Source organism: Somniosus microcephalus, unplaced genomic scaffold (assembly GCF_052327205.1).
Source record: "Somniosus microcephalus isolate GS21.2 unplaced genomic scaffold, FLI_Smic_1.0 scaffold96, whole genome shotgun sequence".
Taxonomy (NCBI): Eukaryota; Metazoa; Chordata; class Chondrichthyes; order Squaliformes; family Somniosidae; genus Somniosus; species Somniosus microcephalus.
This window is the reverse complement of record NW_028225283.1, coordinates 642,966-661,074: the sequence shown is the minus strand read 5'-3', so window position 1 is coordinate 661,074 and position 18,109 is coordinate 642,966. Positions and strand designations below refer to the sequence as shown.

The window sequence follows — 18,109 nt, the reverse complement described above, 5'->3', positions numbered from 1 at the left end:
CATCCCAGGTATCAGCCTGGTGAATCTTCGCTGCACTGCTTCCATGGCAAAAGCATCCTTCCTCAGATAAGGCGACGAAAACTGCACACAATACTTAAGATGTGGCCTCAACAAGGCCCTGTACAACTGCAGCAAGACATCCTTGTTCCTGTACTCAAACACTCTCGCTGCGAAGGCCAACATAATATTTGCCTTCTTAACCACCTGCTGCACTTGCATGCAGACTTTCTGCGACTGGTGCACAAGGACGCCGAGGTCTCGTTGCACTTCCCCTTCTCCCAATCTATTGCCATTTAGATAATAAAATGCCTTCCTGTTTTTGACACCAAAGTGGTTAACCTCGCATTTATCCACGTTATATTGCATCTGCCAAGTTTCTACCCAATCACCCAACCTGTCCAAATCATACTGGAGTTTCTCGGCATCCTCCTCACAGCACACACGCCCTCCCAGCATTGTGTCAATGCAAACTGGGAGATATTACATGTAGTTACCTCGTCCATGTCATTAATATATATTGTGAGTAGCTGGGGTCCAAGGACCGATCCCTGCGTTATCCCAGTAGTCACTGGCTGCCACTCGGAAAAAGAGCCGTTTATTCCAACTCTTTGCTTTCTGTCTGCCAACCAGTTCTCTATCCAAGTCAATACCTTGCCACTAATCCCATGTGCCTTAATTTTACACGCTAATCTCTTATGCGGGACCTTATCAAAAGCCTTTTGAAAATCCAAATACACCACATCCACTGGTTCTCCCTTATCTATTTTACCAGTTACATCCTCAAAAAATTCCAGTAGATTAGTCAAGCATGATTTAACTTTTGTAAAGCAATGTTGACTTTGTGCGATCCGGTCACTTTTTTCCAAGTGCTCTGCTATTACATCCTTTATAATGGACTCTAGCATTTTCTCCATTACCGATGTCAGGCTTACCGGTCTGCAATTCCCCGTTTTCTCTCTACCACCCTTTTTGAACAGTGGGGTAACATTAGCTACCCGCCAACCCATGGGTACTGTTCCAGAGTCTATCGAATTTTGGAAGATGACCAGCAATGCATCTACTATTTCTAGGGCCACTTACTTAACTACCCAAGGATGTAGATTATCAGGCCCTGGGGATTTATCGGCCCTCAATCCCAATAATTTCCCTAACACCATTTCCCTACATGTCCTTGTCATTTACTCCCACCACATCCCGTCGCTACTGTTGGTGTCTCTGGTATTCATTCAGTAAATAATTTTTAACTGTATCACTGTTCATGTCATTTACTCCCCCACACCCCCTCGCTATTTTTGATGTCCCTGGTAAGTCTTTATATCCAGCTATTAATTCTATAAAAAATGTTTGACTGTATTTCTCTCCTTGTGATTCTCTATTCCAACCGTACGGCTGCAGGCTGTTTATCTGAAGGTGATACAGTGTTACCAAGGTCCAATTGTTCTATATTCAACACAAGAAAATATATTGGACGAGATGCTTTGCTTAACGAATTTCGTTCTGCTATCTACACTGAACATTTGTACCAGGTCAGAACAATGTTTTCTGGTTGAGGAGATTTTCAACTAATTTCGAAAGAACTTCGATCTGAAACGTTAACGCTCTCTCTCTCCACTGATGCTGCCTGACCTGCTGAGTATTTAATACATTTTCTGTACTTATTTCAGATTTCCAACATCCACGGTAATTTGATTCTGTTTTCAGTGAATGGTCTGTATGGTTACTGACACAGAGTCAGAGGAAACACATCCTGAAATGTCTGAAATATCCGCAAATCATTCTGTTCCAGTCTGTGTCTCATTTCCCACCATCTCCAGTCTGCATTAGTGCACTGCTTCTGATGGTTAGAATAGGTTTACATTTACATTCACAAAAAACATTCAGTGAGACATATTTCAACGCGTTTATTTCCAATCTTTGTTTTGAATATACAATTGGAGCGCATGCCGGTCTGTCACAGTTCAGTGGATCTCTCAGTGAGACCCAGAATGATTCTCTATTGCCTCCTGCTGTGCTGCAGGATAAACAATCCCAGCTGATTGTAACTGAAGTACTGAGGATAAGAAAATCCTTTCATATTTTCTCGACTAATACTATCTGCACAAGTTGGACAAAAACAGATGAAAAAGTACAAGGATAATTCTCCTCCATTTGTGTTCAGATACTTGACAAAAGCGTTCGGTGGGTCATTGCCTGTGGGAAACGTCGCTTGATTATGACGCGAATAAATGCATTTAGTGGGATATTACCTGGTCAATGATAATTATGTATTTTAATTCAGATTCCATTCTTTGCAATGTTATTTGGAAAATCTTCCTTTTAATGAGTCACAATTTGAGTATTTCAACAAAACTATAGAAAGCTCACTCTTCAAACACTTCTTACTTCCCAGTTATCTTTATAACTGCAGTGCACTTGTAATTATTGTCTTAGCACTTGCATATTACAGCCGTATATTTTAAGTACAATTGCCTGTAATTATTGCACATCAAGATTGCAGTTTCAGTATTTTGCGGTTGCAATCATTTTCAGTTCTAGATATAATGGATAGTCTAAGCAGGTGCAGGAATACAAGCGGGATTCCTCCCTTCCTAACATAAGAGGCACAGAAGCGTATTGCACCGCTCCAAATGCTGACTGATCCCGGGACACTGAGAAATTCTGGTCCTTTGTGTCCCTGATACCTCGGGTGGTCTTTTTGTCTGCTGGGATAAAGGTAGATCTACCATTTAATCTCTCATTGATCAAACATCTGTTAATTTCATGTTGTTTTTATCCCCGTTTCAGTTATTAATTCTACAATGTATTCCCGATTATTCTTACAACACACCCTGTATACAGCTCCACGGGTAATACAATTAGATTATATCAGTGAATGTCGCTAATGAGTTGCAGATTTACCGTGAATTTGATCGAACTGCTGCTCTTGCTCCGAGCCTGATGTATATTTTCCCTGTTTCTTTCCCTTCCTCACAGTGAATTTAATGACGATTGTGATCCTGTCTCGGGGAAAGTGCGGTCTCTCCAAATGTGTCACTCGCTACCTGGTGGCCATGGCAGCGGCGGATCTACTGGTCGTTATCCTGGACCTGATAGTGAGGCAGATTCCGATTGTTTATAGGGAACACTTTCGTTTCGTGGAGTCCATCCCCGTGTGTAATATCCACGCCGTCCTGATTTATGCAGCCACAGACTGTTCTGTCTGGTTCACCGTCACTTTCACTTTTGATCGATTTGTGGCCATTTGTCACCAGAAGCTGAAAACTAAATATTGCACCGAGAAAACGGCGGCCGTGGTTCTGGGAACAGTCACTGTGCTGAGCGGTTCAAAGAACATTTTCTGGTATTTTATGTTCACAGAACGGTATACGCTTAAGAACCTCCCCTGGTTTTGTGATGTAACAATAGATGTTTTGTTTTCACGGGTCTGGGGAGCAATCGAGCTCCTTCATTATATTCTCACACCGGGGGTCCCATTTGTTGTGATTCTGCTGCTCAATGCTTTCACCGTCAGACACATTTTAGTGTCCAGCAGAGCCCGCAGGAGACTCCGGGGTCCCAGCAATGGGGAGAATCCCAGAGACCCAGAGATGGAGAGCCGCAGGAAATCCATCATTTTACTGCTTGTTATCTCTGGCAATTTCATCCTGTTATGGGCAGTGTTTATGGTGTATTATATATGGAGCCGGATGTGGGATCTGGGGTCTCTGTCTATAAATATGCCGCATTTTGTAAGGGAAATAGGATTGATGCTGCAGATGCTGAGTTGCTGCACAAACACTGGGATTTATGCCGTCACCCAGACTAAGTTCAGAGAGCAGTTGAAGAATGTGGGAAAATATCCCTTTATTCTGATTGTAAAATTCATTAAAGGATGAGGTGAAGTGGAGACTTTGCAGCCTGAGACTCCCTGTGCTTGATATTGTGGTGAGCCGCTCTCCATGGGCTGGGCCGTCCGCCACGGGGAAATTCACATAACAAAGATGGCGGCCCTGGCATCCCGCACAAAGAAGCACCCGCTGGGGTCCCGAACAATTATGGTGGCTCCGTTGCTCCTCACAAAGATAGCTACACCGGCGCTCCTAACAAAAATGGCAGGTCCGGCATCCCGCACAACAATGGTGGTTCCGGCATCCCGCACAAATATGGTGGCTATGGCACCCCTAACAAAGATGGCGGAACTGGTGCCGCAAAAAACATGGCGGCGCTTGCGTCCCGCACAAAAATGGCGGCTCTGGGTGCAAAACTATAACTTTTATCAATCATTATGATCATTACGATATCATTGTTTGATTCATTCTTGGAAAATCGACGTCGCAGGCAAGACCAGCATTTATTGTCCATCCCTAATGGCCTGGTGAATGTGTTGGTGAGCCGCCTCATACAACTGAGTGGATGGCTAGGGCATTTCAGAGGGTCGTTAATAGCCAACCACATGGCTGTGGGTTTGAAGTCACATTTCGTCCAGAATGGGTAACGACAGCAGCTGGCTTTCCCTGAAGGACATTAGTGAACCAGATGTGTGTTTACCGACAATCCAGTAGTTTCATGGTCATATTACAGACACTAGTTTTTATTCCAGATTTGATTAATTAATTGAATATAAATTCCCCAGCTGGTGGGGTTTGAACTCAAGATCATTCGTCCAGGCATCTAATTTACAATTCTATCAACATAACCACTATACTAATATACCCTTCAAATATATCGCTGTTCCTTCATCCTCACTGGGTCAAAAGCCTGAAATTCCTTCTGTAATAGTATTGTGGGAGAACATTCACAAAACAGACTGCAGCGGCTCAAGATGAAGGCCCACCATTATATCATGGGTAACTGGGAATTGGCAAGTAATATCAGCCTTGACAGCGCCTATGATTGACTGAGAACAAATACATATAAAAAGTAAAATGGGAAAAAAATCACTGATTTTGAAATTCACTGATTGAAACCAGGCGAGATCTGTGGTCAAAGCGGGAAGTCATGTTCCGCCAAACAAATTGTTAACACAGCTTGGCTCACCAATTCTATGGTTTTACGATTGCTCCTACTCACACTTTACCAATTTCCCTATATTTTGAAAAGGTGCTTAATAAAGTACCACTTATTACCTAATTTGAAGCCCATGGTTTTAAAGTGGCAGTGGCAACAGTGAGTGGTGCGAGGTATATCACTATTACAGTGAGCGGTGCGGGGTGTAACAGCATAGAGTGTGGCATGTATCAGAGAGTTAACTTGAATGTTGTGCGGTATATCAGAGTGTTACAGTGAGGGTTGTGCGGTATATCAGAGTGTTAAAGTGATGGGTGTAGGGTATATCAGACTGATAAAGTGAGGGGTGTGGGGTCTAGCAGAGTATTACAGTGAAGGGTGTGGGGTATATCAGCGTGTTACAGCGAGGGGTGTAGGGTATATCAGACTGTTAAAGTGAGGGGTGTGGGGTCTAGCAGAGTGTTACTGTGAGGGGTGTGGGATATATCAGCGTGTTACAGTGAGGGGTGTAGGGTATAGCAGACTGTTAAAGTGAGGGGTGTGGGGTCTAGCAGAGTATTACAGTGAAGGGTGTGGGGTATATCAGCGTGTTACAGCGAGGGGTGTAGGGTATATCAGACTGTTAAAGTGAGGGGTGTGGGGTCTAGCAGAGTGTTACTGCGAGGGGTGTGCTTGTATCACAGTGTGTTACAGTGAGGGGTATGGCTTATAACAATCTGTTAGAGTGAGGGCTATGGGGTTTATCAGAGTGTTACAGTGAGGGGTGTGGAGTATATCAGAGTGTTACAGTGAGGTGTGTCGGGTATATCAGAGTTTTACAGTGAGGGCTATGGGGTGTATCTGAGTGTTACAGTGAGGGCTGTGGTGTGTATCGATCTATTACTGTGAGGAGTGTGGGGTACATCAAACTGTTACAGCGAGGGGTTTGGCTTATATCAATGTATTACAGTGAGGGGAATGGGGTGTATCAAAATGTGTTACAGTGAGAGGGGAGGAGTATATCAGAGTTTAACATGAGGGGTGTGGGATATATCAGAGAATGTTACAGTGAGGGCTGTCGGTATATCAGAATGTTATAGTGAGCGGTGTGCGGTACATAAGATTCTTTAAGTGAGGGGTGTGGGGTATATCAGAATGTTACAGTTAGTGGTGTGGTGTAAATCAGTGTTACATTGAAGGTTGTGGAGTATATCATAATTTTACAATCAGGTGTGTGGGGTATTTCAGTGTGTTGCTGTGTGGTGTGTTTCAGAGTATTACAGTGAAGGTTGTGGAGTATATCAGAGTGTTACAGTGAGGGGGTGCAGTATATCAGAGTGTGTTACAGTGAGTGGTGCGAAGTACATCAGTATTACAGTGAGTGTTGTGGGGCGTAACAGCCCAGTGTGTGGCATATATCAGCTTGTTAAAGTGAGTGGTGTGGGGTGTATGGGGAGAGAGCAGGAATATGAAATGTAGATAAAGGATCAGGCATGATCATATTGAATGGCGGAGCAGGCTCGAACGACCGAATGGCCTGCTCTTGCTCCTATTTTTCTATGTTTCTATGTATATCAGAGTGTTATAGTGGGGGGTGTGTGTATATCAAAGTGTTACAGTGTGATGTGTGGGATATATCAGAGTGTTTAAGTGAGGGGTGTGGGGTATATCAGATTGTTACAGTGAGGGGTGTGTGGTAAATAAGAGAGTTAGAGTGAGAGGTGTGGTGTATATCAGAGGTTTACAGTGAGTGATGTGCAGTATGTCAGATGTTTACAGTGAGTGTGTGGCGGATATCAGTGTGATACAGTGTTAGGTGTGTTGCAGTGAGTGGTGTGGGATATATAAGAGTGCTTCTGGGGTGTGGCATGTATCTGAGTGTTACAGTGAGAATTCTGGGCTATATCATCGTGTTAATTTGGGGGGTATATCAGAGTGTTACAGTGAGGCGTGTGTGGTATATCATACTGCTACAGTGAGGGGTGTGGTGTATATCAATGTGTTACAGTGAGGGGTGTGCGGTATATCAGAGAATGTTACTGTGAGTTTTATGGGACATATCAGAAATACAGAATAAAGCTCCCTCTACACTGTATCATCAAACACATCCAGGGCACATGCTGCTCTGGTGACACACAAAGTAAAGCCTCTTCTGCACTGTCCCACCAAACAATGCCACGATATGTACAGCATGAGTTAGATAGGGAATAAATCTCCCTCTACAGTTTCCCATCAAACATTCCCAGTGCAGGTATAATATGGGTTACATACAGAGTCAATGTAACTCTACACTGTCCCAACAAAGCTCCCAAAGCAGGTACAGCACTGGTTTGTAACAGAGTAAACCTCACTTTACACTGTACCATCAAACACTCCCGGAGCAGGTACAGCATGGGTTACATGCAGAGTAAAGCTCCCTCTACACTGCCGCATCAAACACTCCCAGGGCAGGTACAGCACGGGTTAGATACAGAGTAATGCTCCATCTACACAGCCCTATCAAACACTCCCAGGTCAGGCACAGCTCGGGTTAGATAAAGAGTTAAGCTCCCTTTACATTGACCCATCAATAACTCCCAAGGCATGTACAGCACAGTATAGATACAGAGTAAACCTCCCTCTCCATTGTCCCATCAAACACTCGCACGATATGTAAAGAACCGCTTAGATACAGAATAAAGCTCCCTCTAGTCTGTCCCATCAATCACGCTCAGAGCACGTAAAGCAATGGTTATATAATGAGCAAAGCTTCCTCCACATTGTGCGATCAAATACTCCCAGGGCAGGTGCAGCACAGTTCCGATACAGAATAATTCCCCCTCTGCACAGTCCCATCAAGCAACCCCAAAGTAGTTAAGGCATTGGTGAGATACAGAGTCAAGTTTCCTCTACATTGTCCCATCACACATTCCCAGGGCAGGAACAGTGCGTTTTAGAAACCATGTAAATCTCCCTCTACACTGTCCCAGCAAACACTGCCAGGGCAGGTACAGCACGGGTCGGATAAAGAGTAAAGCTCCCTCTACACTGTCGCATCAAAAACTAGCAGGGCAGGTACAGCACGGGGTAGCTGCAGAGTTAAACACCCATACACTGTCTCATCACAAACCCCCAGGGCTGGTACAACACGGGTTCGATAAAAAGTGAAGCTTCATCTACACTGTTCCATCAAACATCTCCAGCTCGGGATAGATACAGATTAAACCTCCCTTTATGATGTCCCATCCAACGCTCTCAGGGCATGTAAAGCTCTTGTTCGATAAAGAGTTAAGATTCCTCCATATTGTCCCATCCATCACATCCAGGGCATATACAGCACCGGTTACATACAGAGTAACTCTCCCTCTACAATGTCCAATCAAACTCTCCCTGGCAGGTTCAGCATCGGTTAGCTACAGAGTAAATCTTCCTCTGCATCGTCCTATCAAACATTCCCTGGACAGGTACAGCACGAGTTAGATACAGAGTGATTCTTCCTCTACAGAGCAAGGCAGCATTTGATCGAGTGTGGCATGAAGGTGCCCTAGTAAAATCAATGGGAATCTGGGAAAAGATCCTCCACTGGCTGGAGTCATACATAGCACAAAGGAAGATGATTCTGGTGACTGAACGTCAATCATCACAGCCCTGGAACATCGCTGCAGGAGCTCCTCATGGCAGTGTCCTAGGCCCAACCATATTCATCTGCTTCATCAATGATCTTCCCTCCAACAGAAGGTCAGAATTGGGGATGTTCGCTGATGACTGCACTGTGTTCAGTGTCTTTCACAACTCCTCAGATAATGAACATAATAACATAAGCAATAGAAACAGTAATAGATCACTTGGCCCCTCGAGCCGATCTTCGGCTCATAGCCATTTCGCCGCCTGCTCCCCATAACACTTCACCCCCGGATATTGCAAAAATCTTTCTAACTCCACGCTAAATGTATTTAATGACTCAGCCTCCATAGCTCTCTGGAGCTGAGAATTCCAGTTTTACGACCCTCTGAGAGCAGACTTTCCTCCTCATTTCAATTCTAAAATGGCGACCCTTTATTCTAATACTTTGACCCGTGTTCTAGATTTCCCCACAAGGGGAAACACACTCTCTGCACCTACCGTGTCGTCTCCCCTCAGTATCTTAAATATTTCAATAAGATCACATCGCATTCTTCTAAATTCCAGTGAGTATAGTCACAGCCTGCTCAACTTTGCCTCATAAGTCAATCCCCTTTCCTCTGGAATTAACCTGGTTAATCATTTCTGAACTTCTTCCAATGCAAGTATATCCTTCCTTAAATAAGGAGACGAAAACTGTACGCAGTACTCCAGGTGTGGTCTCACCAATACCCTGTACAGTTGTAGCAGGACATACCTGCTTTTATACTCCAACCCCTTTGAAATAAAGGCCAACATTTCATTTGCCTTTTTGATTACTTGCTGAAAGTTATGAAATATCTCCTTAAATGTCCGCCACTGCATTTCAACTGTCTTACCTTTAATTTCTTGCTCCATTCCACTTTAGCCAGTTCTGCCCTCATGCTACTGTCATTGCCTTTGCTTAGGATCAGGACACTGGTTTTAGATGCAACTTTCTCACCCTCCAAATTAATTTGAATTTCAACCATGCTATGATCACTCTTTTCTAGGGATCCTTTACTTTGAGATATTTTATTAATTCTGTCTCAATACATAGTACCAGAACCAAAATAGCCTGCTACGTGGTTGGTTCCATTAGGAAACCATCCCGGATGCACTCTATGAACTCCTCCTCAAGGCTACCATGCCCGCATACAACAAGACCTGAACGAAATTCAGTCTTCGGCCGATAAGCGGCAGGTATCATTCGCATCACAGAAGTGCCAGGCAATGTTTATCATCAACAATGAGAATCTAACCACCGCCTCTTGAAATTCAATGGTATTAGCATTGCAGATTCCCCCACCATCAACATCCTGGGTGTCACTATTAACCAGAAACTTATCTTGCTCAGTCACATAAATAAAAAAGCAACAAGAGCGGGTCCGAGCCTAGTTATTCTGCGGTGTGTTTCTCACATCCTGACTCCCCAAAGCCTTTCCACCATGTACAAGGCACAATTAAGGTGTGTGTTGGAATACTCTCCACTTGCCTTGATGAGTGCAGCTCCAACAACACTCAAGAATCTCGACACCATACGCAACAAAGCAGCCCACTTTATTGGCAACCCATTCACAACGTTAAACATTCACTCCCTCCACCACCGGCGTACCGTGGCTACAGTGTACACCATCTACAAGATGCACTGCAGCAACTCGCCAAGGCATCTTCAGCAGCACCTCCCAAACCCGCGACCTCTTCCACCTAGAAGGACAAGGGCAGCAGGCACATGGGAACACCACCACCTCCAAGTTCCCCTTCAAGACACAAACCATCCTGATTTAGAAGTATATCTCCGATCCTTCATCGTCGCTGGATCAAAATCCTGGAACTCACTCCCTAACAGCACTGTGGGAGTAACTAAACCACACGGACTGCAACGGTTCAAGAAGGAGACTCCCAACCACCTTCTCAAGGGCACTTAGAGATCAGCAATACAAGCTGGCCTTGCCAACGACTAAAACATCCCATAAATAATCGAATACAAAATAATCTGTCCCATCAAACTGTTCTTGGGAAGTTACAGCATGGGCTAGATACAGAGTAAAGCTCGCACTGCACTGTCCAATCTATCGCTCCCAGTGCACATACTGCACTGGTTAGATACAGAGTAAAGCTCCCTGTACGCTGACCATTCAAACAATCCCAGGGTAGGTACAGCACGGTTTAGCAAAAGAGTAAATCTCCTTTCACACTGTCCCATCTAACTGTCCCACGGCTTGTCACGCAATGATTAGATAAAGTGTAAGGCTTGCTCTACATTGTACCAGCAAACTCTCCCAGGCCACGTACAGTATTGGTTTGATACAGAGCAAAGTACCCTCTACACTGTCCGATCAAGCACTCCAAGGGCAGGTACAGCAAGTGTAAGATATAGAGCGAAGCTCCCTCTACACCACCACATCAAACAGTCCCAGAGCAGGTACAGCACGGGTTCGATACATAAGATCATAAGAGCTTAAGAAATATGAGCATGTGTCGGCCCTTCGTCCCCTCGAGCCTGCTCTGCCATTCAATGAGACCATGGCTGATCTTCTGCCTCAACTCAATTCAGCGGCCATATAGTCATATCCCCTGGTGCCCTGACTTTTCAGAAGATTATCGACTTCTGTTTTGAATATAGCCAATGAATGAACCTCCACAGCCCTCTGAGTTAGAGAATTCCAAAGATTCACCACTCTCTATGAAGAAATTTCTTATTATCTCAGTCCTGAATGGCATACCCTTTATCTTGAGGCTGTGGCCCCTAGTTGTAGACTCCCCATTCTCCCAGCATCCATCTTATCAAGCTCTGTAATAATTGTGCACGCTTCAATGAGATCCCCTCTCGTTCTTCTGAATTCAAGAGAATATAGGCCTAGTTTACTCCATCTATTCTCATACGACAGTCCCAGCATCTCAGGATTCAACCTCGTGAACCTTCGTTGCACTCCCTCTAAGCTAAGGAGAAAAAAATTGTACACAGCACTCCAGGTTCTGGTCTTACCGTGGCCCTATATAATTGGAGAAAGACTTTTTTACACATGTACTCAAATCCTCTTTTAATGAAGACCAGCAAACCATTTGCCTTCCTAATGTCTTGCTGCACCTGCACACTCACTTTCAGTGACTCATGTACAAGGACACCCAGGTCACTTTAAGCATCTGCATTCCCCAATCTTTCACCATTTAGGAAGTACTCTGCCTTTCTGTTTTTCTACCAAAGTGGATAACTTCACATTTATCCACATTATATTCCATCTGCCATGTTCTCGCCCACTTGCTGAGCCTGTCGATATCCCCTTGGAGCCTCTTAACATCCTCTTCGCAACTGCCACTGCCACCTAGCTTTTTATCATCAGCAAATCTGGAAATGTTACATTGAGGCCCCATCCAAATCCTTGATATAGATTTTGAATAGTTGGGGCCCAAGCACCGATACTTGCGGTACCCCACCAGTCACAGTTTGCCATCCTGAAAAAGACCCGGTTATCCCTACTCTTTGTTTTCTGTCTTAGCCAATTCTCAGTCCAAGCTAATATATTACCCCCAATTCCATGTGCCCTAACTTTGTTCACCAACCTCTTGTGTGGAGCCTTATCGAAGGCCTTCTGAAAACCCAGATACACCACATCAACCTGTTCCCCTTTGTCTACTCCACTAGTTACAGCCTCAAAGAACTCCAGTAGATTTGTCAAACTGTTTCCTTTTCATAAATCCATGTTGACTCTGCCCAATCTTACTATTAGTTTATAAGTGCCCAGTTATTTCATGCATTTTCCCAACTACTGATGTGAGCCTAACAGGTCTGTAGTACCCCGTTTTATTTCTCGCTTTTTCTTAAAATACGGGGTTACATTTGCTATCCTCCAATCTGCAAGCAGCCGTTCAAGAATCTATAGAATTTTGGAAGATGACAACTTACGCGTCCACTGTTCCAAATGCCACCTCTTTCAAAATCCTAGGATGTAGGTCATCCAGTCCTTGGGATTTATTGACTTTTATTGCCATTAATATTGCTAGTACTTTTTTTATTAATAATTTCATTTAGTTCCTCATTCTCGTCAAACGCTTCGTTTTCTCTTATTTCTTGGATGGTTTTTGTGTCTTCCTCCGTGAGGACAGAAACAAAGTATTTATTTATTTTCTCCCACCATTTCCGCATTCCCAATTATAAAATCTCCCGTCTCTGACTATAAAGAAACTGCTTTTACATTCGCCAGTCTTTTCCTTTTCACATACCTATAGAAGATTTTACAATCCGTTTTTACATGTTTCGCTAGATTATGCTCATATTCCATTTATCCATTCTTTATCAATTTATTAGTCCCCCTTTGTTGACTTCTATAAAGATCCCAATCCTCAGGCTGACCGTTTTTTCTGGCAACTTTATAAGATTCCTCTTTTTATTTAATACTAGTTTTAATTTATTTTGTTAGCTATGGTTGGATCACTTTTCCTTTTGGGTTTCTATGTCCCAGAGGAATGTATGTTTGTTGCAAATTATGCATTATTTCCTTGAATGTTAGCCATTTCATGTCCACCTTCACACCTTATAGTGTATTCTCCCAATCTACCATGGCCAACTTGTTCCTTATACCCGTGTAGTTTCCTTCGTTTAGATTGAAGGCATTAGTTTCAGATTGCACTACATCACTCTCAAACTTAATGTAAAATTCAATCATATTATGATCACTTGTCACTAAATGCCCCCGTACTACAAGATTATTGTTTAGCCCTTCCTCATTACACAGTACCAGATCTAGAATAGCCTGTTCCCTGGTTGGTTCCTCCACATACTGAGCCAGAATACCATCTCACATGCATTCCAAAAATTCGCCCTCCACATCATTAGTGGTAATTTGATTTGCCCAGTCAACATATAGATGAAAGTCCTTAATGATTACCGTATTGCCCTTGTCACATGCACTTCTAATTTCTTGATTGATACTGTGCCCTACATTACCACTACTGTTTGGTGGCCTATACACAACTCCCACCAATGTTTCGGCCCTTTGCTGCTTCTTAGCTTCACCAAAGCTGATGTTTAAAGAGCGAGTCTCTGCGTAAGCGACCGATTTTAAAGCGGGGGCCTAGCCGTCAGAGACCCCTGTTAAAGAATGACTCTCTCCATCAGGGACACCTTTTAATGCGACTCTCTCTAGCTTGGAGCCCTATTAAAGAGGGATTCTCTCTGTCAGGGAAACCATTTAAAGAGCTAATCACCCCATCAGGACCGCTTTTCCAGTGGGTATCCTTCAGTCAGGGACCCCTATTAAAGAGGGATTTTCTCTGTCAGGGACAACAGTTAAAGACGCAATCTCTCCGTCAGGGACCCCTTTAAAACTGCGAGTCTCTCCGTCGGGGACCCCTTTTAAAGAGGGAATCTCCCCATCAGGAAACCATTTTAAATTGGGAGTCTCTCCATCAGGGACCCGTTTTAAAGAGGGAGTCTCTCTGTCAGGGACTCCTGTTAATGAGGTAGTCTCTCCATCATGGGCTCCTATTAAAGAGGGTATCTCGGAGGGGCGGTGCTGCAGGAACTCCGCACTGCTGGAGGGGCAGTACTGAGGGAGCGCTGCACTGTCGGATTGCCAGTACTGAGGACGTGCTGCACTGTCAGAGGGGCAGGACTGAGAGATTGCAGCACTTTCAGTGGGGTTTTATTGAGCGAGAGCTGCACTGTCGCTTTCGCAGCACCGAGGAAGTGCTGCACTGTCGGAGGGGCTGTAGTGAGGGAATACCTTACTGTCAGAGTGTCTGTATTGAGGGCGCGCTGCACTCTCGGAGTTTCCATACTGTGGGAATGCTTCAATGTCAGTGCGGCAGTGCTGAGGGAATGCTAGAGTATCGGAGGGGCAGTACTGACAGAGCTCTGCACTGTCAGATTGGCAGTACTGAACAAGAGCTGCACTGTCAGAGAGGCAGGACTGAGAGAACGCGGCAATCTCAGTGGGGCAGTACTGAGGACGTGCTTCACTATCGGAGTGTCCATACTGAGGGAGCACTGCACTCTCGGAGGAGCAGTACTGAGTGAGTGCCGCACTGTTGGAGAGGCAGTACTGATGTAACGCTGCGCCATCGGAGGGGTGCTCCTGCGGGTGCGCTGCCCTGTTGGAGGGACATAAATGAGGGAGCGCCTCAATGTCTGAGGGGCAGTGCTGAGGGAGTGCTGCATTGCCGGAGTGGCTGTACTGAGTGAGCATTGTAATATGGGAGGGACAGTACTGATGGACCGCTGAACTGTCTCAGTGGACAGTACAGAGGGAGTGCAGCACTTTTGGAGGGTCAGTACTGAGGGTGGGCTGCTCTTTTGGATTGATAGGACTGAGGCTGTACCGCACTGCCGGCGGGGTGGGACTGAGGGAGCACTGCCCCGTCGGATGGGCAATACTGTGGGAGGCAAGGCCAGCATTTATTGGTCATCCCTAATAGCCCCAGCGAAGGTGGTTGTGGGCCGTCATATTGTACCGCTGCACTCATTGTCATTAAGGTAGTCCCACAGTGCTGGTTGGTAGGGATTTCCTGGATTTTGACCCAGCGATGATGAAGTATCGACCGATATATTTCCAAGCTGTGGTGGTGTGCAACTTGGAGGGAGACTTGGAGGTGGTGTTTTTCCAGTGCGGCCTGATCTCACTGTTGATAACACATTGCATCACTTTGCAGATGATTGACAGTAGACTGTTGGGGCGGTTATTGGTCGGGTTGGATTTGTCCTGCTTTCAGTGGCCAGGTCATATCTGTGCAGTTTTCAAGATTGTCGGATAGATGCCAATGTTGTAGCTGTACTGGAGCAGCTTGGCTAGAGTCGCGGCTAGTTCTTGAGTACAAGTGTTCAGCACGACTGCCGGGATGTTGTCAGGACCCATAGCATTTGCTGTATCCAGTATGCTCAGCCGTTTATTGACATCACGTGGAGTGAATCGAATTGGCTGAAGACTAGCTTCTATGATGGTGGGGACCTCACGAGGAGGCCGATATCCATCATCGACTCGGCACTTCTGGGTGAAGAAAGTTGAAAATGCTTCAGTCTTGACTTTTGTACTAATGTATTAGGCTCCACCATCATTGAGGATGGGGATATTCATCGAGCCTCCTCCACCCGTTTGTTGTTCAATGGTCCACCACCATTCACGACTGGATATGGCAGTACAGCAGAGCTTTGATCTGATCCGTTGATTGTGGGATCACTTCGCCCTGTCTATAGCATGCTGCTTCCGCTTTTTAGCGTGCATATATTCCTGTGTTGCAGCTTTCCCAGACTAGCTCCTCATTTATATATACGCCTGGTGCTGCTCCTGGCATGCTCGTCTACACTCCTGACTGAACCAGGGTTTGTCCCCTGGCTTGGTGCTAATGTTAGAGTGAGAGATATGCACGGCCATGAGGTTACAGATTGTGCTGGAATACAATTCTGCTGCTGTTGAAGGTCCATAGCGCCGCATGGATGCCCAGTTTTGAGATGCTAGATCTTTTCTGAATCTATCCATATTAGCACGCTGGTATTAACACACAACATGATTGAGGTGTCCTCCTTGAGAAGACGGGCCTTCGTCTCCACAATGACTGTGCGATGGTCACTGCTATCAATACTGTCATGGACAGATGCCTCTGCGACAGGTAGATTGGTGAGAACGAGGACAAGTACATTCCTGCCTCGTGCTGTTTCTCTCAACACCTGCCGTAGGCACGGACTGCCAGCCATATCCTTCAGCATTCGGCCAGCTCGGTCAGAAGTGGAGTTACAGAGCCACTCTTGGTGGTGGACATTGAATTCCCCTACCCAGAGTAATTTCGGTACTCATGCTACTTTCAGTGCTTCTTCCAAGTGGTGTTCAACATGGAGGAGCACTGACTCATCAGCTGAGTGCGGGATGTATGTGGGAATCAGCAGGAGATTCTCTTGCCAATGCTTGACCTGAAGCTATGAGTCTTGTTGCGGTCCAGAATCAATGTGGATGTCCCTGTGCTTGGAGTCTTTGATGGGGCAGTGTACAGGGCGATTTACTCTTTATCAATCCGTGCTTTAGCTGCCCTGGGAGTGTTTGACGGGGCAGTTTGGAGGGAGCTTTACTCTGTATCTAACCCGTGCTGTACCAGCCCTGGGTGTGTTTGATGGGACAGTGCAGAGGGAGCTTTACCCTGTATCTAACCCGTGCTGCACCTGCCCTGGGAGTGTTTGATGGGATAGTGTCGAGGAAGCTTTACTTTGTATGTAACCAGTGCTTTATCTGCTTAGGGAGTGTTAGATAGGACAGTGTACAAGGAGCTTTCCTCTCTATCTAACTCATGCTGTATCTATACTGAGAGAGATCGATGGGATAGAGCAGAGGCAGTTTTACTCTGCGTTTCACCATTGCTGCACGTGCCCTGGGAGTGTCTGATGGAAAAGTGAAGAGGGAAATTTAATCTATATCTAACCAGTGCTGTACGTGCCCTGGGACTGTTCGATCGGACAATGTGGAGGAAGCATTACTCTTTATCTACAATTGCGTTACGTGACCTGGGAGTATATGATGGAACAGTGTAGAGGGAGTTTCACTCTCTATCTAAACTGTGCTGTTCCTGTCCTGGTAGTGTTTAATGGGAGAGTGTAGTGGGAATTTTACTCTCTATCTAACTCATGCAATAAACATCGTGGGAGTGTTTGATGGGTGAGTGCATAGGAAGGTTTACTCTGTGTTTCACCGGAACAGCATGTGCCCTGGGAGTGTTTGATGGTCCAATGCAGAGGGAGCTTTTCACCGTATCTAACCCATGCTGTAACTGCTTTGGTCGTGTTTGATGGGCATTTTCGAGACTGCTTTACTCTGTATCTAACCCGTGCTGTAGCTGCCCTGGGAGTAATTGATGGTACAGTGTAGAGAGAGCTTTACGCTGTATCTAACCAGTGCTGTACCTGCCCTGGGCGTGTTTGATTGTACAGTATAGAGGAAGTTTTATTCTCTATATAACTCATGCTCTATCGTGGTTTTTTTTGGTGGGGCAGTGCATGGGAAGCTTCATCTGTGTTTTAACAGACAGCACATGCCCTAGGTTTGTTTAATGGGACAGTGTAGATGGAACTTTACTCTATATTTAACAATTGCTGCACGTGACCTGGGAGAGTTTGATGGTACACTGTAGAGGAATCAGAACACATTATCTCACCATCGTGTTACACGCCCTGGGACTGTTAGAGGGGACTGTGTGAAAGGAGATTTCATCTGTATCTAACCAGTGCTGTGCCTGCACTGTGATGGTTTCATGGGAGTGTGTAGAGGAAGCTTTACTCTGTATCTAACCCGTGCTGTACCGGCCATGAGAGTTTTTAATGGGCCAGTGTAGAGGTAGGTTGACTCTGTATCTAACTCGTGCTGTAAATGCCCTGGGACCGTTTAATGGGTCTGTACTGAGGGAGATTTACTCTCCACCTAACAGATGCTAAACCGGCGCAGGAAGTGTTTGATGGGACACCGTAGAGGGAGCTATACTCTGCATCTAACCAGTGCTGTACGTGCATTGGGAGTGTTTGATGGGACAATGTAGAGGGAGCTTTACT

The 18,109-nt window shown here is 45.2% G+C and overlaps 1 protein-coding gene across 1 annotated transcript in view; it reads left to right on the top strand.

The window, feature by feature from the left end:
* Window positions 1-18,109, top strand: part of LOC147083081 (ecto-ADP-ribosyltransferase 5-like) — a 107,760-nt gene that overhangs the window by 7,998 nt on the left and 81,653 nt on the right. The window contains exon 2 of the mRNA XM_085980281.1: window positions 1,665-1,680. Coding sequence (XP_085836407.1) covers window positions 1,665-1,680 — 16 coding nt within the window. The remainder of the gene's footprint in view (window positions 1-1,664; window positions 1,681-18,109) is intronic.